General features: G+C 41.4%; 1 protein-coding gene across 4 annotated transcripts; it reads left to right on the top strand.

Annotated features, from left to right (window-relative positions):
* The first annotated feature begins 1,180 nt into the window (after positions 1–1,180).
* Positions 1,181–24,543, top strand: relt (RELT TNF receptor). 4 transcript variants are annotated; one of them, XM_029518425.1, is made up of 12 exons: positions 12,499–12,517; positions 12,676–12,799; positions 14,023–14,097; positions 14,266–14,358; positions 14,891–15,075; positions 15,417–15,469; positions 15,577–15,831; positions 19,391–19,471; positions 20,122–20,200; positions 21,502–21,885; positions 22,407–22,492; positions 22,921–24,543. In XM_029518425.1, exons 3-12 carry the CDS (start codon positions 14,056–14,058, stop codon positions 23,043–23,045), a joined length of 1,383 nt encoding a protein of 460 aa, XP_029374285.1. In that variant the 5' UTR covers positions 12,499–12,517; positions 12,676–12,799; positions 14,023–14,055; the 3' UTR covers positions 23,046–24,543. The 4 variants fall into 4 exon arrangements, with proteins under 4 accessions (XP_029374287.1, XP_029374285.1, XP_029374288.1 ...); XM_029518427.1 differs by lacking the exons at positions 12,499–12,517; positions 12,676–12,799 and adding an exon at positions 1,181–1,410; XM_029518428.1 differs by lacking the exon at positions 12,499–12,517 and having other exon boundaries at positions 12,526–12,799; positions 22,407–22,532.
* Positions 24,544–25,020: the final 477 nt, after the last annotated feature.

Genomic DNA, 25,020 nt, shown 5'->3' on the forward strand with positions numbered 1-25,020 from the left:
GCAAATAATCACTTGTAGCTAAATTCACACATGAACTCGAAACCTTCAGGTCCAGTAAATAGAATATGTCACTGCTGTGTGACGCTTTGATGGTTTTGTCTCATTTCTTTTTCTATCAGGAACTGAAACAAGCCAAAAATAACGGTGGTGATTAACACATAACATAAAAGCAACAATCTGATTAAAAAGTAACTGTATCCATGTATTTATCCTCTATGACGCCATTCTCCCCTCTCAGAACGCTTCACTGTCACGCCACTATTCATTTTATTTTAACCCACTGAGCCACAGTGAAGTTTACTGTGATATATTACTCTGCTGTGAATAGGGGAAAACTGTGTGAATACAGACTATTCAGGACAGACACACAAGCTAGGAGCCACATACATCCACCCACACACAGTATTCAGACTGTAAAGACAGCAGCACAAAGATTCATCTGTGTTTCAGCAGAGTGACTGCTTGATATAGTGAATCGCTTGCTGACACTGAAACTGTCTGATGATTCTTGCCAGGAAGTGAGCAGGAGTTGTCCCAGTACACAAAGTTTAGTGACTCACAAGAGGTGAAGTTCTGATGTGTGCAATTGATGGAAGTTTAATCTTGGTCATCATCCGCTTTATCACATGTCATCACGTTTTCACCAATTCAAAACATTCAGACATGTCAAAATAGGAAAATAACAGGGCTGAATACTAAAATGAATGGCGGCTCGTGTGTAATACTTTATTGAAACAATATTCATGCTGTTAGGCATGCTCTGCTTCTCCTGCATATGCTTTGTGTAATTGATTGTTGCACATAGTCTCATTTTCTATACTGTTTTACTTTAATGTCTTTTATTCTAATTTATTATATATATATTGGGTCCATATATTTACTTTCTCTAAGAGCAGCAGTAATTTGTGGACCTAATCCACTAGGTGGAGGAGCAGCAGCCGACAGAGGGGGTTCACACACACACTCACACTCACACACACACACACTCACACTCACACACACACTGACACACTGACACACACACACACACACACACACTGACGGGGGTTTCAGCTTGCAGCGGTGACGCACTGTGAGCTCACTGAGTCACTTCAGAGTTTGTGTCCTCTTTTCTTTTTCCACACACAGAAACACACACTGACACACACACACACACTCACTCACACATGGACGTAGGCTCACAGTGTAGCCTGAGAGAGGAGGGGACCTCCTGAACCGGCTCTGTGGTTTCCAACTATCCTGACGCGTTTCCGTTGTTGTTGGTTTTGGGTTTCTCTTTCTCTTTTTTAGGTTTGTTTTTGTTGTTGTTGTTTTTTTATGTTTTTTTATTAATTTTACCAACACGATCCACTACAGCGGACGATGCTCGTTTCTCAACACTGATTTCGACCACGTCCACTCACCAAACCGGTAAGTCTGCCAACTTTTCCTCCGCCTTGTTCTGAACTTGTGTGAATGGCCGCTGGAGCCGGCATGGAGGTGAAGTCAGTGCGGCTCTCTGGCCGTCATCGGACTCCCACCGGCGGCTGTAACGCCTTCACATCGGCTTCATTTGTTTCTGGCACATGAGATGGGCGGCTCGGTTTCCCTTCTCCGGCTCAAGACTTTCCATGAATCAGAGTTCATTGTCTGTCTGTGCGCGACTTTGTGGCTGTCGATTTGATTTTCACGGCAGAGACTTTGCAGCACTTTGCTTTAATAATACAGACTGGTGCAGTTCTGCTGTTTTTTTTTTCTGCCACGAACAAACAAACACCCGTGGCTCGGTTCAGCGGAATAGCTTTATTATGGGCATCTGTGTGTGATGTCTAATGGCAGATGGAGCAGATGGAGCACATGCCTGACGCACTGCTGTGGCTACGTGATGACCTCATAGTTCTGCGATCCTCCTCCTCCTCCTCCTCTTCTCTCTTTAATGAAGTGAAGGCTGCTGTGTGTTTTTATCATGTAGATGGCACTAAGTCCGTTCAAGTCACCAGCAATGCTGCGTAGAAGGCAACACAGATGAGCAATACTGCAAACCATCACATCCTTGCTGAGGTTTCGACAGGATGCACTGCTGCGTAATGCGCTCAAGCACGTCCACAAGATGAGACTGTCATTTTTGGTAGAGGGCTTCCATTGTCCATGTCCACATTCCTGTTCGCTGTTAACAATAAGAGTGACTTATCTCTCTCTCTCTCTCTCTCTCTCTCACACACACACACACACACACACACACACACACACACACGCTTCCACCGGAAGATGGCCATGCATTGCTTCATTGGGACGCATCTACACAGTTTATGAAGCTGAGGAGGTTATGTCACAGCTCAGTGAACAGAAAGTATACACTACAAACCATTTACAATATCTGACAATGGTTAATTTAGACAGCCTCAAATAGGCCAAATACATCAAACCTCCTGTTTCTTGTCAATACTTTCACTCTTTCACTGAAAACTTGACATGCGTGCCTCCAAATATGTGTCTAGTCTGAGGGGGCAGATGTGGAGCGATATCCTCAGGCTTCTTTTGGCTTGGCTAAGGCACGTTTTTAATGAATTAGCTGTTTCTGTTTGTTTGTTTTTTGGCGAGCGAACATATATTCTTTCTTCCCTGGAAAGCACAGAGCTGTTTATAGCTGCCATCTGTTGGACTGGATTGTAGCCGGAAGATATGTTTTCCAAACAGCACAATGGTATCATTACAGTCACGAAAGTATATAGGTCTTGCGAGAATAACTACATAGGTCAATTTGCCTGATCTCACAAATTTGTGAATGGGTAATAATGTGTGAGTCCTTTTTAGAGATTTTTTTCTTTCTTTTTTTTGGGGGGGGGGGTGAGGGGCAGGGGTTCCCAACAGGTTTTAACTCATTTTTAACTGCAGAATCACCTGACAAGTTATCATCTTTAGGGAGACAAAGACCAGCTCTGCTGTAACTGTCTGCGAAAGGCTCACACATGAAGCATCAGCAGATGGAACCCCCATTTTACACCCCACCCCACCCAGTGTTTACTGTTTGTATTTCAAGTTTTGGTTGAAAGAGTGAAAAGAAAAGGCAAAGATGAGGATGATAGAGTGCAGAAGGAAGAAAAATACGCATGTTTTAGCTTCTGGCTGATAACATGATTAAGAGGGGAACTTGACACCGACTGATGCTCTGCTTCATGCTCTGCTGGAGCATCTGCATATGTGGAAATCAAAGGCTTGATTCAGCTTTAATTAGCCCATCAATCCTTTCATATGTCCATTCGTTCAACCGGAGTACCTGGGAATGCCGCCCAAACCTCTTCCGTCCTCGTGCCCAATGCCAGCGAGGAAACTCTGTGCCAGAGAAATTCCCACAGCACTGACCGCAGATCCCCATCCAAGCTGGCTCAGCACTCGTCACATGCAAATTGGCAAAGGATGGGATAATTACAGGGGCACGAGCATGCAAACACACGCTGTCCTGACACTGACATACACTTAAGACATGAATGCACTAGACACCCAGGCTTAATTCTAAGTCGTTTCTTCAATAGTAAAGCAGGTTTCGGTTGCCAGCAGCATCCAGATCACCATTTCCCTGCTTCTGTATCCTTTCCACTGTAGATCAGTGTGTTGCTTCTTTATTCATCTGCTTATGCTCCTGCTACACTCTCATACCAGCAAGCCAGCAAACTGCAAGTCATGCTGCGGAGGATTTCTGTTGGTGGAGCTCATTCTTTTCAAATGCTGCGTCACTTCCCAGATGTCTTAGTTCTTTTGTATCAGAAGTTTACACAGGGATGGATGCTGCATTGTCGTGTTTTATCCCTAGCTATTATTGTCTCAGGAATTGTGTTTTCTGTGTAGGCTGTTGGTTGAAGGGAAAAAAAAAAAACAGAGCTGAAGCTACTGTACATAAAGTTGGGATATATTACTCACTGCCTGGGAGCAGTTTACTTTTCATTCAAAAAAATATGGATTGTGTAACTCAGCATTTCCAGAATAATAGAAAATAACCAAGTACATACACTCAAGAGCAGTTTCTTGTACTAACACGTATCTCCATTTCTCATTGGGTAAAAATGTGTAATTTACGGTGGATTTCAGCTGCAATACTCAAATCAACAGACCAAAACCTACAGTAAAGCTGCTGAATCAACTGTCAGATAACCAAGACACACAAGACGGTCTTCAAATTTAAAAGCTGGATTCAGAGAGCTTTATTTCTGCCTTTATTCAATAGTGACACTAAATAACACCACCTGGATCCGAACCAGTGTTACTGACACAGAACTTGCAGCGTCTTGTCTAAGGACACACGCTCTACCCACTATGCCACCACACCCCTGAGCTTTTACTGTTTTTGTTTAAAAAACGATAATAGTTGATGCTAATTTTTCTTCTGAGCTCTTAATAAATACTAGATTAATTGTTGCAGCTTGACATGAGTGTCTCCATTTTATGCCACTCTGTACTCAAATAGCCAGTTAGAAATATTCTACTTTTTACTCAGTTCAATTTAGATATGACTGACTTTGGAAGGGTTTTCCTCTAAACATGTGATCAGTGTGATTCACTCATTGTACTGATTCAACTGCCTTAAATTGTATGAAGCAGTTAAAATAATTAGTTCCAACTTGACCCCTCCGCCACAACCATAAAATACACAAGTAGTTTATAGTAAAGCCTCATTTTTGAATGCAGTTTTATTTTTAAGAAAAACAAAGAGAATTTTTCCACAGCTGCTCTTACATTATGCTGGTGTGCTGTATTTGAAATGTGGTTTGCAGCTTGATGGTTGCTCCGCTACGATTTGCTTCTGTCAAGGGAAAAGCAGGCAGCTGTAATCTCACCCCGCTTAGTCTGAGTTCATGACCTTTCCCCTCCGTCTCCTCCATATGGCCAGCTCTATCCCTGCTGCATGCTGTTTAATGACACCCTCTTAAAAATACGTTTTGAGAAAAAGAGGAGAAAAAGGCTGCAAAAATTTGCTGCCCCCAGACGCCAACTCTGGAGGAGGAAATCTGAAAGCAACCGCAATCTGCTATCTGCACTCGCCAGTAACCAGTCACTGGCTTTAGGTTGCCAGAGCAAATCACAAACCAGCATGTCCGGCTCCATCTCTTTGTGACGAGGCACAAGTGAGTGACTGTGCGTGTGTGTGTTGTGTGTTGTGTGTTGTTTGCGTGTGAGTGTGTGTATGTGTGTGTGTCATGTTTTGGAGAGGATCCACACAATCCCTCATGCGAAGTGCTACAGACATGTCCCGTTTCAAAACAACCGCTGAGTAATGACAACGTAGCCAACAAAGCAGGAAAATAACCTCTCATTTGTAGCAGCACTTTTATAGAGATATTGAATACAACTGAAAACACAGCATATTTAGATCCATAAAAATATGTGTATATCATTGTGCGTGTCTGTGGTTTGGTTCGCATGTTGGGGGCAAACTGCCGGGTTGCAAATCATGGTTTCTTGCTTATCTGCACATATTTTTTTCACCTGCAGCCAGACAGAGCTTCTTTTACATCCATGTACAGATGATTACAGTACAATCACAACATATTGAGTGCTTTAGCATATTTAACATTCCCAGCTGTCTGGTTAAAACGGTCAACGTTTGTTCTTTCTGGCCTCCACTTCTCCAAAACAGGGATGCCTGCTTTGGACTCACTGACCTACAGCAGATGCTCATTAATGTAAGGAAGGAGGAGGAAAAATGGATATTATGATTCCATTAAATCTGCCCAGGCAGGCAGTGAAAAGCTGAGCTTAACTTCGAAGAAGCCAGAGAATAATTTTTTGTCACTAAAACAGTAATTAACTAAATCCTCTGTATTTGCTCAACAAATAGAGATGACATATAAAGGCTTGTTTTTACATGTTTGTATTTGTAAAATAGTTTGATTATAGTGTGCAGGCATGCTGCTGACTTTAATATAGACCTGCTTTGTATGTACCGGTTGTGAATGATAATCAAAGGTGTTGGATCATAAGGAATCAATTTACATCCACTGATTATGATTGTGGTGATGTCATGAAAAACAACTCTTTCCTCTCCAAACTCATAATCTCCCTCATCAAAACAAGGAATTTGGGTTAGCTAGCTATCCAAGCACACCTTGGATTATTTTAAGTGTTTCTCTTGACCAGAATAGTTTTTTTCTGTGATTCCGCCTGAGTTAAAGTAATACCATCTTGCCTCTTTTCTTTTTTAAATCCAGGCATATTTTTAATGAGGGAGGTATTAAAATCTAAATTGAGCAAAAGCAAAGTGGTGCTTTCAAATTGCAACTTTACAAAAATCTTTACAGATTACATTCACAAAACTCATGTTGCCACTTCCATAACTGAACAGTTGGTTGGGACAAAGAGTGTAGTGGCGATCGTGTGTGAAACATTTGAATTCACGGCTCCCCATAAGCCATGGCATCTGTTTCACATCAACAAAAGCAAAGTAAACATTTCTCACGAGATTCCTTTTCTTTTTTTCCATATGGAATTTGTGGTGGATCTGGGCGATGAGGACAGTGCAGAGTTGCTCAGCTGCATTGTGGGATCTCCATTTGCTCAGTGGTGTAGCTCTGGTGGTGTCACCGAGCTATCAGCAAACCGAAAACCTCACTGCATGTTCTTCCTCTGACCCTCCGCCATCTCAAAGTCTCTTGTTCAAACATAGTAAGGCCTGACGGACACTGCGCTGCAGAGACACAGGAGAGGCCCGTACAGTTTCTGCTGGTGTACAGTTCCACTGGAAAAAAAAAAAACGGCATCACGTCAACCCAAGGGCCTACAGGAGGAATGACAGACGTAAAGAGGCAGTGAGAGAAACGCATCCGCAGACATGTGTCGAGGCGACACCTGCACAGTTATCAGACATGCTCCCCATAATGAGACATTGTCTGAGCCTTAACGTAGAAAGTGTTGGCGTAAATCAGCCTTTCATTTGCCGATAATGGGCACCTCCATTAAGTCAAACAGAGGGTATGGTTGTCCCGATCACGTCGTTGTCATAAACGTGCACATTATCTGTCAGTCCACGAAATGTCTGATGGACAATGGAGTATAATTAACTTAAACCTTTTTCTTGCCGGCTCAGTTCTTTTCTATTGTATTTCATTTCAGTCCTTCGGCCGGAAGATAATTCTCATGTGCATCACAACGAGGTGTTTCCCAAAGCTGGACACACTATGTGACCTAATTGGCTTAATAGGTAGCCATTATCGACACGGGAACTTGGCGGTTGACTTCTTTTGTGAGGCCTCTCAACCTCATAATGGACGGGGATGCCGGCTTCTTTTCAAGTGCTTAAAAAAAAAAACACAGAGAAGTTACTTTAATCAGCTACCTTTGAGACACCAAAGTAGCATTCGGTGTTGCTTCGTTTCTCGGTCCTCACTGAAGGGGGACGCTTAATTTTAACCTTCTTAGATCTCAGGTCCAGGGACAAATTCTTTAAAAAATCAAAAAAAATGTTTCAAAAATGGTTCTGTCTGGTGACATTGCCTTTCTGAGGTAATCTAATGGATGTCTAAAGGGTTTATTGAGCCTGAAGACTAAGAAGGATTTCTCAACCAAAAGAGCAGAGAATAATCCTTTGAACTTATCTGTTTTTTGCTGACGATGCATCACTATACCTACAGAGTGAAGAGGAAAACTGATGATATGTACAAAAAGGTGATGACTCTGTAGGCTGTCATCGTTAAATACTTTTAGGACACAAGACAAAGGTGTTTAGTTCTGTGCAGCTTTTGGAATAAAGAAGCAAAAAACTGTGACCCTGAGCTGGTATAGTCAGACCAAGCCTTTTTAAAGTAAAGAGGAAATAAGAGAAGATTATGAGGTTTCACTAAAGATTTGGTAATTTAATGGAAGCAGCTCATCAACTAGTTGCAAAAACTAGTACAACCACTGAACTTGCAAAAGAAAATATTTCAGATATGTTTCTTACTACTGTATGTTTTTAGTGATCACAAAGGCATTCTAAGTTATTGGCGGTAGAACCATCAGTACGGAGTCATTTTTCTGTTCGTACAGGTTTGAGTTGAACCAGGGACTCTGGTATATGTGGCACATGCATTAACCACTTGGCTACCTGCACTGCCAGGATATGATTATTTGAGGTGCGAGAGAAGTGGAAAATCAAGAACTAACACAATGCAAACTTCTGGGATTTTTTTACTTTTATTTAAATTTTTTTTACATAGATCAGTCAACTAAGCCAAAGAGTTTGAATGTTTACCAAGCAAAAATTCACTTTTGATTTTTGCATTTTGTTCTTCCTGGATAGAAAAACAAAGCAAAGTTTTCAATTGCACAGGCTCATTCAAGAATCCTCTTTCAAGTCGCAGCCCATCAATACAGCCACTGAGTCAGCAGGTGGCTCAAATGTGGTTTGAAGTCTTCCACCTTAAAAGTGGAAAATATGTAAGCATGACTACATGTATTTTTCTGCCTGTACATCCAAAATACATTTGTGGCATTAAAATAAAACGGTGTCTTATCACTAACCAGAATCTTTGTGCTTGACAAACACGACTCACTATCTGGAAGCCAATAAGCGCCTTGACCCCGTTGATCTCTTCTGCCTCTCAGTCACCTCAACCTGAAAACGGCGTGGAGTTCCACTCAGTCCTGTGTTTCCTCTTTTGTGGTTCCTTCAAAGCTTCATCCAACAGGATTTCTCAGCTCAAGCTGCTGCATGACATCAATGAGCCAGAAAAAGCACTCAAATGCATGAGCTGTGACTCCAATCCTCACCCCAAAAACCACCACAGAACAGAATAATGTCCATGTTTTTGTCATGCCTTCGCCATTGCTTCTTTATTATTGCTATTTTTAGGCCCATTTGAACAACACAGAAGATGTGACTGGTCATCTGATGTTGTCGCAACTTGTTATTTTAATGTGTCAAACAACACCAACCAGGGTTTTGGGTAATTACTGTTTTACATGGTTTAGAAAAAGTCGTCACGCTCCTCTCCCTTTTAATTTTGCATCACATGGTGTTGTTTTCCTCCATTCACATAAAATGTTGTTGTATGCGGGAGTATTTGGATAGGTGTTTATGTTCTTTATCCTCTACTCTCATCTTCCCTTCCTTTCTTCTTCCTTTCTTTCTTTCTTTCCCTCTGTCCTCCTTGAACCCATATGTATTTGACTGTAGCCTCCAAGCCCAAGCACAGCATGCGTGAAGTGATCCGGTTCATGGAAACAGTCAACAATCAAACCAATCAAAAAACTATTTAGAGACAGAAAGGGAAACGTCCATGAGCTAAAAGAAAAGAGACATAACAGTTTCGTCAGGCAGACAAAAACCTTTCAGTGACTGGGTTTGTGGAAAAGCTCCACTGAAAGAGGTTCCCTAGGAAGAAGTTACACGGTTCTTCAGCACAGCTCGCATATGTAGCCAGTTCAACTTCAGGTTGTTCTCTTCTTCTGAGTTTCTCCTTTACGTTCACTTCACAGCCGTGGAAACAGGGGAAGAGCTTCATACAATGCAGCTATTGAAGTCCATTGATGATGAGGGGTATTTGAGAAGCAGTCGTGGGTCCATATGTCCAGTGGAAGTTCTTCATGTGGTGGTCACCTCTGTCAAGATCACCAAAACTCACAGGTTTTGAGTCACGGTTCAGATCATTTTTCAGATCAGCAAAAAAGGGGGAAAAAACAGCACAGGTAATAAGATGCTTTTTTATTTTGTACAATGCTTCAGAATACTTTAAACATTGACAGATAACCAAAGAAAAAAGAAGAGATCAAAAAGAACTTAACCCATCCGGTGTTTAAATATTAAAAATACTAAAATAGAATAAAAATAAACAGTAAATACTTATAATGCATAAAAACAAATTCAAGAAGACTTGCATTAAAGTATGCCCTGGACAGGTTGCCAGTCCATCACCGGGCCAACGTACAGAGACAGAGACGGACAACCACTCACACCTAGAGAAAAATTCTGAGCCAGCAGTTAACCTAAACATGTACCTGGAGGAAACCCACGCAGACCCCGTACAGAAAGGCCCCACGGGAAATGAACTGCCGTCCTTCATGTTATGGGGCAACAGCGCTAACCACTATGCCGCCGCAATGCCCCTTCTCAAAAAGGAAAAGTAAAGCAAAGGAAAGAAAGACAGAAAGGCAGCCCTGAATTTACAGCTTGAAATTCTTTTTCAAAAATACGAGGTTGTCTGGATTGAGAGTATGAATACTCAAATGGATTTAATAATATTCTTAGCCCAGTCTGATCCTGCAGGAAAGGGCTGCATAAGTGCAACAGTGATGAGAATTTGCTGTGTTGCCTTTCTTTCTGTGGTCGTCACAGGCTCGGGTGTTGTCGCTTCATGTGGGTGGCCATACTTGAATGACTTTCTTGCACCACAGTGCCAACACACCATGGCAGTTTTGTCTGCTGACCTTCTTCCATTGTTACTGTAGAAGATAGGGAAGTCAAAGTGCTCCTATACAGCTGTTTTAAATGACACGGGTTGGCTCTCCAGCTCTTCTGCTCCTACGCTTGTCATCCTGTCACACTGCACTTGTAAGTTTGACATGACCTGCTCACATTAACATACAACTGGCTTTTTTTCTTACTCAACCAATCATCGCGTTTCAGAGTAAAATGCAGCCAATCCGCTGAAAACATGTTCTGAATCGGGGGTGGGGGTCAATCTGTACGGATCACGGATCAACCGTGATCCGTTGTGCCACTACTAAGTGGGTTTAAGTGTGAATGCAGGGATAGCCTGGACTGCCTGGCTGTAAAGGACTGGCTTCTTAAACGTGGTTAGAGCGTAAACATCCTTTTTGCACAGGGTCTCTCATGCATTTTGTATTTGAAGAACATTTTCACTGCCTGTGTTGCTGCTGCATACACTTACATTTTCATTTGCCTGTGGATAGCCAGGAGGTCAAATAACTGACAAGATTATATCATGTTGCAAGTTGTAATCCAAGTTTAGCATTAACAGTTGATTTTACTAGTCTAGAGGAGATTATGTAAATTGCCTGTCTGGAGTGATGGACACCAGCGCTCTTTTGTTTTTATCTTTATAACATCTTTTTCCTGAGTGAAGATAGCATGCAAAATCAGATTGAACTGTATTGGCGTGTTTTGATACTAACTGTTGCGTTTACTATGCCTTGAAGAAGTAGAGCATCATATCCAGTAACTCAGTAACTCAAGCTCATGGATTACTGAGTGAAAATGCTGGCACTGCTAGCCTTGGCTATGTAGGATTAGAAACATTTTCAAGTGACTCCTTTAATCCAACCAACCACCAACACTGTGCTGCTCTGTTACCATGATTTCGGATCCTATGCATTTATCACCTCATACAATCGTTCCACCTTGCTGTTGCTCTGTTGGACTTAAAAGTACAGTTGTTTCAGTGACTGCATTTTCTGGAGGTCAAGCGAGGTCCTCTGCGGAAAGCAAAGAAATTCCTCATCCGCTCTAGCCCCGTCCAATTTGTTACTTGACACTTTCCAAAAAAAGTGGTACTTAATTGTAGGTCCCATTTTTGTTTAGCTCTCTCTATAATTGTCGTTTTATTGATTTTTCTTCCCCCCCTTGTTTTCAGCTGTGTGTGATCGTGTGTTGTGTGCGCGACTGGGTATGTCTGCATGTGTGTTTAAGTGCATATATATGTGTGCATGTGTGACTTGTAATTAGCCTCTTGCTCTGGTCTGTATGACATTTTAACAAATACTTCTATATATGTCTGCTATCAGGCTGACGTTTTTGCCATCTCTCCCACTTTGTCATCTTTCCATCTCTCCCCCTCGCTCTCGATTTTTTTTTTTTTTTTTCCTCCTCCGTAGCTTGATCAGACTTCAGACTTGTGTTCAGACTTGTGTTATTTTTTCAAACCAGTGGTTTTTCTATCCTCACTTTATCTTTCACTTCCTCCCTGAAATTATGCCTCAGAAGCCTGTTATTGGCATGAAGGCCTTGCAGGACCAAAATCATAAACTGGTTATATTTTTTATTTTCATTTTTGTACAAGGCACCACTTGTTGGCTGGATGGGACCGTAATTCGAACGTGTGGGCGTACATACATGTGTATGTCTGTGTGTCACCTGCATAAATAAACTTTAGAAATAATATAAAGTATATTACTATTAGTAAATGATATTACTATATAAATTGTATTGTAAAGGCCATCACAACACTTTGCACAAACACACTATCGCGTGTGTGTGTGTGTGTGTGTGTGTGTGTGTGTGTGCGTCTGTCTTACCTGACCGCACATAGTGAGAGAATAAATGGGCTTGAGGAAAGAAGGGTAGATTTGCTCGGTAACTAATGTTTAAAATATTATGTTTTGCTGTGTGGTCAAAGGTGAAGTGTTGCAGTAAAGCAGCCTCACCCTCACGCACATACACAACACAATACACAAACACACATGCACACACACTCACTGTTTTAGCTGTGATGGAAGGGGCATGTCCTTAGGACATCAGGGGTGTGCCTGTGGTCACACTGACAGTATAAGGCACAGGCAGGTACGCTGAACTCCCCATTCAGCTCCACAGCCTGATTTTTGTCACTTCTGGGTAACTTTTCTAGTTGTATTTTAGTGTTAACTTGTCGATCTTTGTCAAAAGCGAGATTCTATTTCAAGTTCAAGCAGTTTAATTATTTTGCTGTAACATTCAGGAGTCATCTCTGAGCTGTTTGTCAACAGTGATCTGGTGTTTGTGTTGTTTTGTAGCAGGTGTAGGAAACTTATAGTAGCCGATATAGTTTGACTGTGGTCCTGACTCAGCATTTAGCAGTATACACAGCATCCTCGTTGAGTTGCCAAGGCAACTGTGTCATTCAGCTGCAAGTCTGGGGTAAGTATGCTGCTCTGTCTTTCTCCTATCTACCTAATTTCTTATTCTGCCTCACACTTTCTCTTTCTCTTACCATCTTTTGCCCCATCTTACCCCAACTCTGTCTTTACTTCTATACTTTCTTCTTTTTGGCTGCTCCAACTGAACGCTCCTGTGACTCTTTCGCTTCTTTTCTTTGGTTTGACATATCCCAAGTACCTCTTAGCAAGAGAATGAAAGGGGTTTGGGGGGGATTAGATTTAGATTTAGATTTAGATTTACTTGATAACAGTTTGAAACTGTGTGTTTGAGTGCATGGTCAAAGGTAACATGTTACTTTGGTCAGTGGCTTTTTACCTTTAATCCTGAGGTGGTCCACGACTTGACGTGCTAATGATTTTCCAAGCAAAGCTTCTTCCACAATTTGTCTCATCCTATGTGAATTCAGAATCTTTGTTATTGTGGCCACAGTTTGGAGTACAACAACCAGCAAACTATGCACAACAAACTTTCTGCATGGAGTTTGGCTGTTTTTAGATAAGCCATCAAATATTTTCCAACTGCCAATACTTAACTTTAGACATGACAGCATTTGTTTGTTTCACTGCATCACAGTAAGGTAGTTGTTGGTTCACAACTTTAAACTATTGACCCATCACTGTCAACTCAAATACTTCCTAATTTTTCATATGGTCTCTATCGTATCATATCCCATACTTAGTTTTGCTTACATCCGTCCACAAAACAACTTTTTTTGTGACTCACCAGGAGAAGCTAGCGCCAAGTGTTGAGAATGTCAGCACGTCAGTAAATGAATGTGTTGTAGCATAATAATTGCTTTAAATGTGCATGTGAGTACATATTGGCCAAAAATAGCCATAGACAAGCCTCGGTCCATTCAGACCCATCTCTAAAAAGATGCTGACTGGTGTTAAATGCTATTTACAACATTGACAACTGCTCCTTACCTCCCTGTGACAAGGACCACTGCGCCCAGGTTTAGTCGCAAAAAGTGACTCAGATGTTTTTTTTGTTTGTTTTTTTTTCCCCCAATTTTTTTGTTGCCATGTGACCATGTGTGGTTTTGGGTGAATGTGCATACTCACTGTATTCATGTGTGACAAAATGAGAAGGGTGGCACATGATGTTACTTGTTACGTAAGTGACAGCCTTGAACCTCAGTGTTTATTGCACACTCGTGTTCTGTGCAGTTTTCTGATGTTCCTGTCTTCTCTCTGCTGCAGATCATATGTACATAGAAGAATACATTGAAGAAGATGAGGAACCACCTTTGCTGCTCAGCTCTCGTCCTTCTCACGGTAAATATGTGCATGCGTTGTGTTTATCCACTTGTAAAAATGTGTTAGATTGACTTTGATTTCTTACAGGCCTGCTGACATGCACAATATGATGATGATACAATGTGTGCGCCCAGTTTTATGCAAACCACCGCCTCATGAGCTTGTATGTTTATATGTGTATTCCAGGTGTTTGGCTGTGGTGGGACTGCAGCGGCGCAGTGTCGGTGGGGGGAAGGGTGTCTGTGTCTGCAGTGCCCTGCAGGCAAGGAGCCTTCCAAGGTGAGTTTGTTCAGTCAAATAAAACTGAGTTGAAGTTTGAAGTTTTTAGTCCATTGTGTCTCTGCTACTCCACTCTCTGTGCGTTTGTGTTCTTTCTCAGTATTTTGTTACAGACTTTTACGCCATGTTCTATAAATCAGTGTTTTATTATGTGAGACATTTACATCATTGTTTTATTTCCCATGGGGAAGTCCTGTCAAGGTGTATTATCGCAGGCTATCGCGTACATCTGTCGCGCGTTGTATTTTTGAAGTTGTAGTAGATAACATGCACTTACTCGTACACCAAAACCACCAGCCATTAGTGTGTGTTCAAGACTCGATGTTTATGTGAATAATGTGAGTAATTTATTGTTGTAATTCCACTCATCACTATGTCTATGTTGTACCGACTTAGAGTAAAATTAAACTCTGCTTGTTCTTTAGAACCACAATTTAAGTTTTTGATTCAAACCTTTCAGCAATGCCAAAGTGGATACTTCGTTTGATACTTTTGCAGCCTCTTTAGCTCGAGTTGATTTCTGTCTTTCCAGGATTGTGGACAGGTCCAAAGTCCAACAGAGGAAGTGCGATGCCAAGTGTGCCTGACTGGAACCTTTTCAGATACACTTGACTCCGAGCTTTGCCGTCCTCACACCTCCTGCGAAAGCCTCAGCCGAAGGGTGGCAACCCCTGGCACTACGAGCTTAAATACCATCTGTGGAGACTGTCTGCCCGGGTAAGGACTGGCAGTATGTCAATTTGGTGACCTACCTGCTTGGTAGTCCACCAACAGTTGATTTTCACAAGGTCTAACATTCGAAGGAATTTATTCCAGAAAGTAGGGTTAGGGTTAGGGTTAATAATTTTTTTTTTTTGTTCTAAATAGAGTCCTTTCTTTTTCTCTTTTTTGGAAGGTGGGGGGGGGACAAGAAACACCGAGCACCAGTAAACATGACATGCTACAGACTAGAACCACTGATTCATTCGTTCATGATAAAGAGAAAAAAGCCCTTCTAATTTTCCTCTCCTTTATTGTCTAATTATTCTGTTTTGTCTTCTTGATCTTTCCATTTGCAGATTTCATTCTGCTGCCACAGGGGAAATTTCCACCCAGAGACCCTGCATTAAAAGTAGGCATGCTTTTGACACTTTCTTAAAAAGTGTTTCTTCTGTGTGTGTGCCACAAATCCATTATTCATTTTACAGTTTTGTCACCTTTGTCATCTTCCTTTCTCAGCCACCTCCCACGTCCGAACAGTTCGTACGGTGGGTAAAGGTCCCTCCGCTGGAGCTGGAGGACCTATTAACGGCACCGTGGTCCGCAGTGCTGAGGAAAAGACAGCAGAGTATGCAGTTTTTGCTTTGGTGCCCATCTTCTGTGTAATGGGCCTGCTGGGTATCCTCATCTGCAACATCCTGAAGAAGAAGGGATACAACTGCACTGCTGAGAAGGAGGGAATGGACGAAGAGGCTGCTACACCCCAGAAAGAAGGTGAGAAAGATTAGCTTGTAAGAACCACAGAAAAGGAAATAAAGAAAAAAAAAAATCAAAGGAGAGAAAAAAAATGTTGAAGTGAGAGGAAAAGAAAAGTGATCTGTGGAATAGGCATTTTATCTTTGGGCTATTGTCACACGCTCGCCAAAAAAATTTCCAGATTGGCACTCGAGCTTGCACACAATGTGGTCAAGTGTTAAAAAGAGTCAGTACAAAGCCACAGGATAATGTCTTTGTGTGCAGCCACAGTGCATGTATATCTGTGATGTGGCTGCGCACAATCCCACATGGATGGCTTTTTATCTCTTGAACTTTGACCTCGCAGGGGTCACTACGTGTCACACATACTGTGTTGGGCTAAGCAGGGACTGTTATTCTTGTAATTTTCCTGAAAAGGAGTAAAAGCATTGCTATCGATGTGCTCGCCCCAATAACATCAGAGCAAAACTGTCTTGAGTAAACACAGAAAAAAGGATAATGACAGAGTGCAAGGGAGAGGAACAGAGAGATGTGGACAAGGCTGATATTAATGGAAATATCAGATAACAATATAAGTAAAACTAGAGTTTAGCAAAAAAGAGAAAACAGACAGACTCAGAGAAATCAGGCAATAAAAGTAGTGTTGTGTTACCACACCCGTTCTATGTGGTTTGTACAGTCAGGAGTAATATGAGTGCTCTTTATTCTTGTCTTTTGTAACGGCGTACATTTGTATTGTTCTGGAGACCTCTTCGTTGACCTGAGCAGTTTTTTTTTTTTTGTATTTTTTTTTACTTTGGCCCAAATGGAACCCATTTTTCTTTTTCCTTCAGTCTAGAAATTATTGCTCAAAAGTAGGAACTCCTTTGTGGCACCTGGTCTGAACTGAAAAGATTGTGTCTCTTTCTGCACAGTACAATGTGTGCACAATTTAAGAAGTACGCTCATATTTCCTTTATGCCTCTATTGTATTTGATGTAACTGTACTGGTCTGTTTCTCAGGCTTTGTAGCATGTAAAACTCTCAAGTCACATGGGGTTTGTTATCTAATGTAGCATCACTCAGTTTAGTTTTTTAACAGTGTACTTTAGGACCCAGTTACAGTTACACACTGCTCTCACCAGATATTAGCTCTGTAGTTGTTTTTTTGAGGGTCTGTATAGGTTTCACTCAAATGCAGCAGACAGCAAACATGATTAGCAATTCGTCATTTGATGCATAAACTTAAGCGGATTCGAAGGCTAAGCTGGCTTTTCCTTGAAGCACCTGATGTTGTGAGGCTCAGAGGAAAGCTGTGCGACAGCCGGTTAGCCGTACACGTTATAAGGCAATTGTGAGCATCACAGCCCAGCTGCCACCTCAACAGATCCAAATCTCTGGCAGCGGTGTCCCATGGTCAGCCACCAAAGTCATTTATGTCATTTCTGCCTCCACCTCCATAAGCCAAAGAAACAAGCTTTCACTTCTGTGGCACCAAGCCCTCACAGCATATGGGCTTAAGCCTGTGTAGTGGATTATGTGAGGTCAGGGTGATCCAGAACCGACAAATCTGGTTAAAGCCCCAACAGTTTTGGTGATGCTATCTTAAAGATGTGTGTATGAAGAATTGAAGGAGGATTTTAGACATTAGCATCCAGGGTCAATGATCTCTGCATTTTGTTTTCAGTGTTGCCTTGGTCTCCTCCTCTCCAATCGCTCTGTTGTGAAATTTAAGATATCCCTGCACCGAAAGGGGAACTCTATGAACTCCCACCCCCCTGCAGCTCTCTTTATCCATCTTTCTACTCTCTATTCATCCATTTTCTTGGCTCTCAAACACCTCTACTCTTTCTCATCCAAACATGACCCTATCCATCCATCTCTCCTTTCCCAGCCAGATCAATAATTCAATCAGGTCCTCATGCTTTAGGTCTCCTGTTTCTCTCTCCATGTTCCTCTTCTTTAGACCTCTCTGAATTATTCCCTGTTCCCCACTGATTTTTTCCTCTGTCATAGACTGAGTTGAGCTGATTTAAAAAGTGAACTGGATTATATTTGTTAAGTTTTTAGACACAGCACATTGTATATTTTTGATCACTTCCGAAGGCACAAATCATTTTTGTGTTATATTGACGTGCAAAATATAGTGTTGCTAGGTTATGTTAAGTGGTCTGATTTTAGGACCCCGTATCAGCTCCACTCTTTTTCTCCTGCTGCACAGCTTCAAATACATGATGCATTGGCGCATAGATAAGTACACAAGTGTGTCTTGGTGACTAAAACAGATAGAGGACAAGAACCAGAAGCATTGGCTGTGTGTCAGATGGAGTTATCATCTGCAGGTGGAAGAGTCGAGTGCTCCCTTGGAGGCACCCCCTAACCCTTTTTCCCTGGTATTCTTACGTAACAATCCTCGTCCGTCTGTCTGCTGTAGTCCTGACTGAGCAAAGTTGAGAGGCAAACGTCCTACTCCAGCACTTTTCTTGTTATGTCCAGTCCAAGGGAAAACCCACGGGAGTGAATTACAGCCAGGCTTAGCTCGGCAGGGATAAAATGAGAATTGGCTGAGGTACTCTGACTATGCAGAGCTTAGAAAGGTTTGACTCAATGGAGAGCTGATGGCAGGGAAACAGAGAGGGCAAACCCAAGGTCGATAAGAGAAAAAAAAAATCATGAGCAAGAGTCAAATCTGCAACTCGTGAAGTTCAGCCTGTGCCGGCACAAGGTCATGGGGCTGCAGTAGACTTTGGGATGTTGACATGATCAGATTTTTTTCCTGTGTAATTGTCAAGTCAAACATCAAATGGAAAAGAGAAACTCAGAAAACAAGAAGTTTGAAGACAGCTGTCTGACTTTGCTGAGTGAATAAATGGATAGATTGACAGCCATACTCTGAAATGGATACCGTTATCTTCACATAGCAACAGCCCCTGTGGAGACGGAGGCCATTGTGTTCAGTCTAACACTGCTAATGCGGGAAAAGACAAAAATACACAAACACACACACACACACACACACACAGGCATAAATACAATGTATACTGTTTTTAGCTTTTTAATTCACAAGTGGGCCTTGTCACCTGGCACTGAGGTCTGGTACATTAAAACAGACACACACACACACACACACATGGCTTTATGTATATCCGCTGAATGGTGTGTGATTGCTGACTGAGCTATTCTGGATCCCCCACGTTCTCATTGCTCTCCTCTCAGCAGCCTCTCTGTGCTAAGCTATTATGGGATGGTTGGGGGTGTTACCACGGAGGCATATCTATTCTTTGCTGTTCAGTCATCCACATCCATCCCTTCAGTCCCACCATGTACCGAGGCACAATGTCCCTGCTAGTTTGACAAAGTGTCTCATTCACTCTCCTTTGGACAATATGGTGTGGAGTTGATGGAAAAAAGTTATCTCAAGCAAACCTGCCTCTAGATAAAGAGTTTATCTGCATATATGATCAGTTTTTTTTAGGTACACCAGGCTAAAACTGACAAAACTGACTGCTTTGGATGACCACTCATCCCAAAGCCTAAAATACCAATCAATCTGCATGATTTCAAGTTTTTTCTGTGCCATCTTGTCTGCTCGCTCTAGGTAACAGTTGCCCCTACATATCTGATGACCTGAACGAAGACACCATCAGCGTCCTGGTGCGCCTCATCACTGAAAAGAAAGGTACGTGTCCAGTACATACCAGCATTGATGTCACTGATGAGGCTGTGGTTGGGGTCATTTCATCCCTTGTGGGTTTAGAGGGGAACACAAGCCCGCAGTGTCGCCACAGTACGTCACACACAAAGACAAAGATGTGTCTCTGTTGCTGCCTACTCAGCAGCTGTTTTTCTTTCCATATCAGATGGATAGTTGATATTAGAAACTGAGAAAAAAGGTGCAAAAGTGCAAAGTTTGAAGTTGCATTTCTAGATTGTAAAACAAAAGATAGAACTTAAAGATCTTTGGCCGGCCATTAGCACAACCATACGGTACAATATTCAACAGTAACAAATGTGTTCAACTCTATGTTTATATGCAAAGTAAGGGATATGCATCAGTACGCACATCCATCATGGGAAAAGTGAGAGGAAAACACGATTTGTCACATAACTACATAAAACAAACACTAAATCCTTTATTGACTATTCCCAGAGAAATTAACATTACCCATTCAGTCAGCAGTTAACCCAAACATGAATGTTATCCATAAACTTCCAGCACAGTCTAAAAAAAAAAATTGGACAGGAATTTATTTCATTGACAAGAACAAGATCAATCATCAAACACTGATAGCGTGCTTGTGTATTTGTGTGTGTATGTGTGTTTTTCAGAAAATGCAGCTGCGCTGGAAGAACTGCTGCTGGAGTATGAGAGCAAACAGATGTCCATAAGCAAAGGCTCCTCAATCAAGTATGATACAAACACACACAGAAGCACACACACACAGAAATTATCACAAACTTTCCCTCAATCATGCTGCTTGTGCTGCATGAAGTCACAGAAATTTTGCAGGAGAGGAATAGAAGTGAAAACTTTAGGCCCTCACCCTGACCTTACTAAAGTCCCACTAGATATACTTTATACAGTATAAAACACCATGACAAAGAATTCATGTATACCTTCATGCCAAACAACATTGTATAAAGTTTGTGTATAGAATAACAAGATAAGTAAGTAATGCAGCATTTTTCAGCTTTTATAAAGAGAGAAATGTGTTCAAAAGTCAAGTCCAAGAAGCACACATCAGGCCTTTGACCTGACTCACTCGCACACGTCTGAAGTCAATATCTCACACAGTTGTTTATTGAGTCATGGGGCTTTAACACTCTGTCACTAATCTCATCGGCTGTCACATAGTTTGATGTCACAAATTTTGCATGAACAAGTGCAGTTGCGGTTGGAACATGGGTTGTAAGTCGCTGTCATTAGATTTGCTCTAGTAGTCAGTAGTTAATCTGACAAGCCCAGTAACATCCAGCTTTATACCACAGTCCACCACGGTGCCCTGAAGACTGTTTGCTGCGCTGACCCAGCTTCCCCCCATGGCGTCATTAAAGCTCGTCTTGTCTGTCAATATCGTATGATGGTAACTAGATACGATGCAGCGGGTGAGCCGCATGTACAATAGTGAGAGGTCTCAGGGGCCTCTGGCAGTGTGCTGCTGCTCAATGGGCTGCTGAAACAGAACATTCTCCCATCCACACAATTACAAGTACACAAGTACACAATTCTGGAAACCTGTGTGTGTGTGTGACTGTGTGATGGGAGGATTTGCAGACGTTATGTGGGGTCCCTAAAGGTCACCTGCACGCTAGAATGCACAGCTGTATTCACCTCTTTTGCTCTGTTTTTCTACACACAAAAGAACAATGGAAATGAAAATTCAGAAACTGAAGAGCTGAACCTGCACTGAGCTTAACGCTGAGAGAGACATAGTACTTTTCAGTATAGTTTTCAGTTTAATTTCCATTTGCACATGAGTTCAGCAAAAGATAAATAAATAAATGAACTGCATTGCAACCCAACTTTCAGTTATCTCCATGGGGGACTTACTAGATATTTCAGTGAAGTTAGTAAATAAAAGGCCCCAATGTGTCTGCTAGGATCAGTATCCTGTCACGGAATTGGAATTTATAGGGAAACTGACCATTTGTCTTGGTGTAGAGTGAGCGAGTAACCCACAGTTGTTTCTCGACTGCTCTTCCTACCAGGTTCCCAATGCTGTCTCCCCTGTCACCCTTCCGCTCCCTTCCCAGGCTCTGCCCCCATCAGTCCCACCTTCATACCATCTCTGGCCTCTCAGGTCTGGCCCCCAAGCATGGCTACCGCTGCACCCGCTGTGCACAGAGAAAGTGGCCCCCAGTTCTCATACCTCCTCTGGATTCCCTGAAAGATCCCCTGAAGCCCCCCCAATCCCTCATCCTGGCTTCCCTGGACACATCCACCGACCAGCAGAAGAGCCCCCTGCTGGGGGGAGTGTGTGTCGACACCCACCATTCACAAGCTGTCGTGCCAAATACTGTAAAGGAAAAAGTAGACGGGAATGAAGTGAAGGAGAACAAGGAGGGAGAGCTGACAGTGTTGTCAGTGGGGAGGTGAGAGTTGTTTTATACTCAACACACAACTGACACGTGGAATAAAAAAGCATAATTACTTTTTCACAATTTCATCTAAGGTACTGTGAAATAAATGGGGCAAAATTCTTTCTATCAGAAATATTAAAACTGAAATTAAGGACTTTACGCACAAAGCATATGAGCTAATAAAATATGGTGTCTTGTTCAAGACAAAAGAAACCAACGCTGTAATAATGATTTTTAATCATCATCTTCTTAACTACTTAACAAGATACTTGAATAAGATCAACTTTAATAAGTTAAATTAAAATATCATATTTGCCATATAATCCTGTTTTATCAGTTAACCACAGTCTACTGATTGCAGTTTTTTGATGCTGCAAAGAAAAGCTCTGCAGCAAAACATCAGAATCAGAGTAATTAAACTCTCTGACAGCTGCCATCTCCTTATCCGTGCAATTTGTATCGTGCACTCACATGATTATGATTGCCATTTTATCTGGGAGTGAGACCGATTATGGCTTTCGCACAATTCACAGATTTCAAGTTGCTCAGATTCCTGAGCAGAAGCCCGTCTCCGTGGAAACCAAGACACCATCCCAGGAGCAGAGGAACTCGCTGTTTGGTGGGAAACATTTCTCCTCTTCATCCTTTGGCATGAGGAGGTACAATCTCCAAAAACATAGATAAAATAACTCTCTTCCCTCAGCTATCATTTTCTCTTTTCCATTCCTCCCTATTTTTTCCTCACTCTACATGGATTTTTTTATTGCATTTTTCTGGCTAGCACTGAATAATGTAAAAAAGTAGATTGACAGGCTGAAGATTTTCTGAGTGCTCATGAGTGTCTAGTCTTAACTGAGTCAGAGCTGAGCCAGCATTACTGCAAAATTATCTAGTGTATTGTGAAAACTGTACTTTTACCATGCTTTTTTCTGTAGCATGTGGAAAGTTATGCCTCATAATCAGCCAGAATGAAGAGAGATATCTCTGTGACGAGAAATGTCGTGAGATAATAACAATCTTAAAATCTCTTACGACTTCCTCTTTTAGATGAAGAGACACTGATGCTGTACGATGATGCTACCTCAATGAAGATGACCTCATCATCCGCTGACAGCTTCAGGGAGAGTGTTTGTACACCACTGACATCAGGAAACAGGGCCACTTCCTGCTAAACGAATTTGTATATAACTAAGCAATAGGAAGAACTTAACTGTATTTATTGTTGCGTTACAAAATGTTGTACTTAAGAGTTGAGAAACATCATTAGGGCACAACTCCAGCGGATTCACTGTTCAAATCCAGAGAGAAACGGTGTTGAAAACCTTGTTAATATACACAGGGACAGTGGGAAGACTTCTTTTGTAGCCTGTGAACAATTATCTATTACTGACTGTAGACTGAAAGATGACAGGGGGAACACGAGAAGACAGGAGATTTGAATGGAAAACAAATGCACTTCAAACCCAGTATTTGTGCTTCCATGCTAAAAATATGACACTGTAAGAAAGAAATGAAACACAAACAACCTTGAGAACACGACAAACTCATGCAGTAAGTTTGTGTGTTAGAAAAGAAGGAAACACCAAGCCAACTTGTCTGAAACCAAGTAAACTATGAACCAGCTGTATAAAGGTTTTCGCTTCCAACAGACTTAGCAAATGAAAACCTGTATGAATTTGGGTTATATGGTACTTGATTAAAGACTACAGTAGCACTATGAGAAGTATTACAAAGAAAATATGTTCAAAAATTCAATATTATTGTTGCATTTTCAATGACACTGCAGCCCAATGACAGTCATAGCTGTGGTTCGGGTCCTGGTGTGAAAACGCAGACTTGTAGTTGAATCTCATTTTTGTAGAGTAGAACATGTAAATTAATGTACATATGTAAATATGGGTGTCTATAGAGAAATAGACCATACCTGGCTTTTATAACTTCAACATACAGTTGGTTTGAGGTGATACATTAGCTCTCTTGTTATGGCCACATTACACCAGTAAATGTAATCTGTCAAAAACATGAAATATCTAAATTTTCACCTGTTGCAAGGATCAGTTTAGTGAAACTTTTACATTTTTCTACTCTAATAATGAACTTCTGAATCGTAAAGTCCTACACCTACACACAAACACAGACAGAATACACCTCACTAGACTTTGTTCATGCACTCCAAAACTGTAAAAAACAACTCGCGTACACACAAAACACACACACACTAACATGCACAGTTCTTCTTTATAGTTTCATTATATAAGCCATGTAGTGGCTGCAGAGGATTAGTGGTAGAGATGCCTCAAAGTTCACTTCGTTTAAGTTTACATCTGAGCGGGTTTTAGAGAGTGTACTATAATCATAGAGGGATTTTTAGCTGCTCATTTTCATATTTTCTCATTATGTTGTCTGGAGGACTGGACATTTATTGACTGCAGTTACAGTTACCTGTTATTATTTAAGCTGTTTTTTTAAATTCCTCTCTCACTACTACTACTACTACTACTACTACTATTATTATTACTATTAATAAATGTTTTCAAACTGAAGTGTTGTGGGTAGGTACGAAGGACAAAAGGAAATTCACTTCATCAACTTTGTAGATTACATTTCTAAAATATTGCATTTTCTGTATGATGTTTTTACTCTTGAAATAAAGAAGGGATGTATTTTAAACACTGTCTTCTTTGCTTTGCCTGACATAGAGTTAGGACTTTTTTCTCGCTCTTTGTTGATGTTGCTAGTATGCGTCTTCTTCGTTGGGCATTGTCGCCCCCTACTGGTGTCTTGTGTTTGTTAAATCGACGGGCTGATGGTGCAAAACGAGCAGACAAGCAGTAATGGCAGACTGGACAGTGGCTCACCTAGACTGAACCTGGGTTTACTCTTACCACACATGACACCTGTTACTTCCCAGACTCATAACTTTTATCTAAAGACAGTGGTTTCAAACACCACTACCTTCTGAGACAGAATAAATAAAGTGACAGCAAAGGGAAAGCAAAATCTCCCTGTTTTCCTGAACAAATATATTATAGACTAACAGTAATACCCATTCGGTTTCTTGGCTAGCATTCATTAACTATGACTGGCTTCACACATATTAGATTATAAGTTCTGTATAGTGAGAGATTTAAATAACAAAAAAGTTTG

This window comes from Echeneis naucrates, chromosome 13, assembly GCF_900963305.1.
Source record: "Echeneis naucrates chromosome 13, fEcheNa1.1, whole genome shotgun sequence".
NCBI lineage: Eukaryota > Metazoa > Chordata > Actinopteri > Carangiformes > Echeneidae > Echeneis > Echeneis naucrates.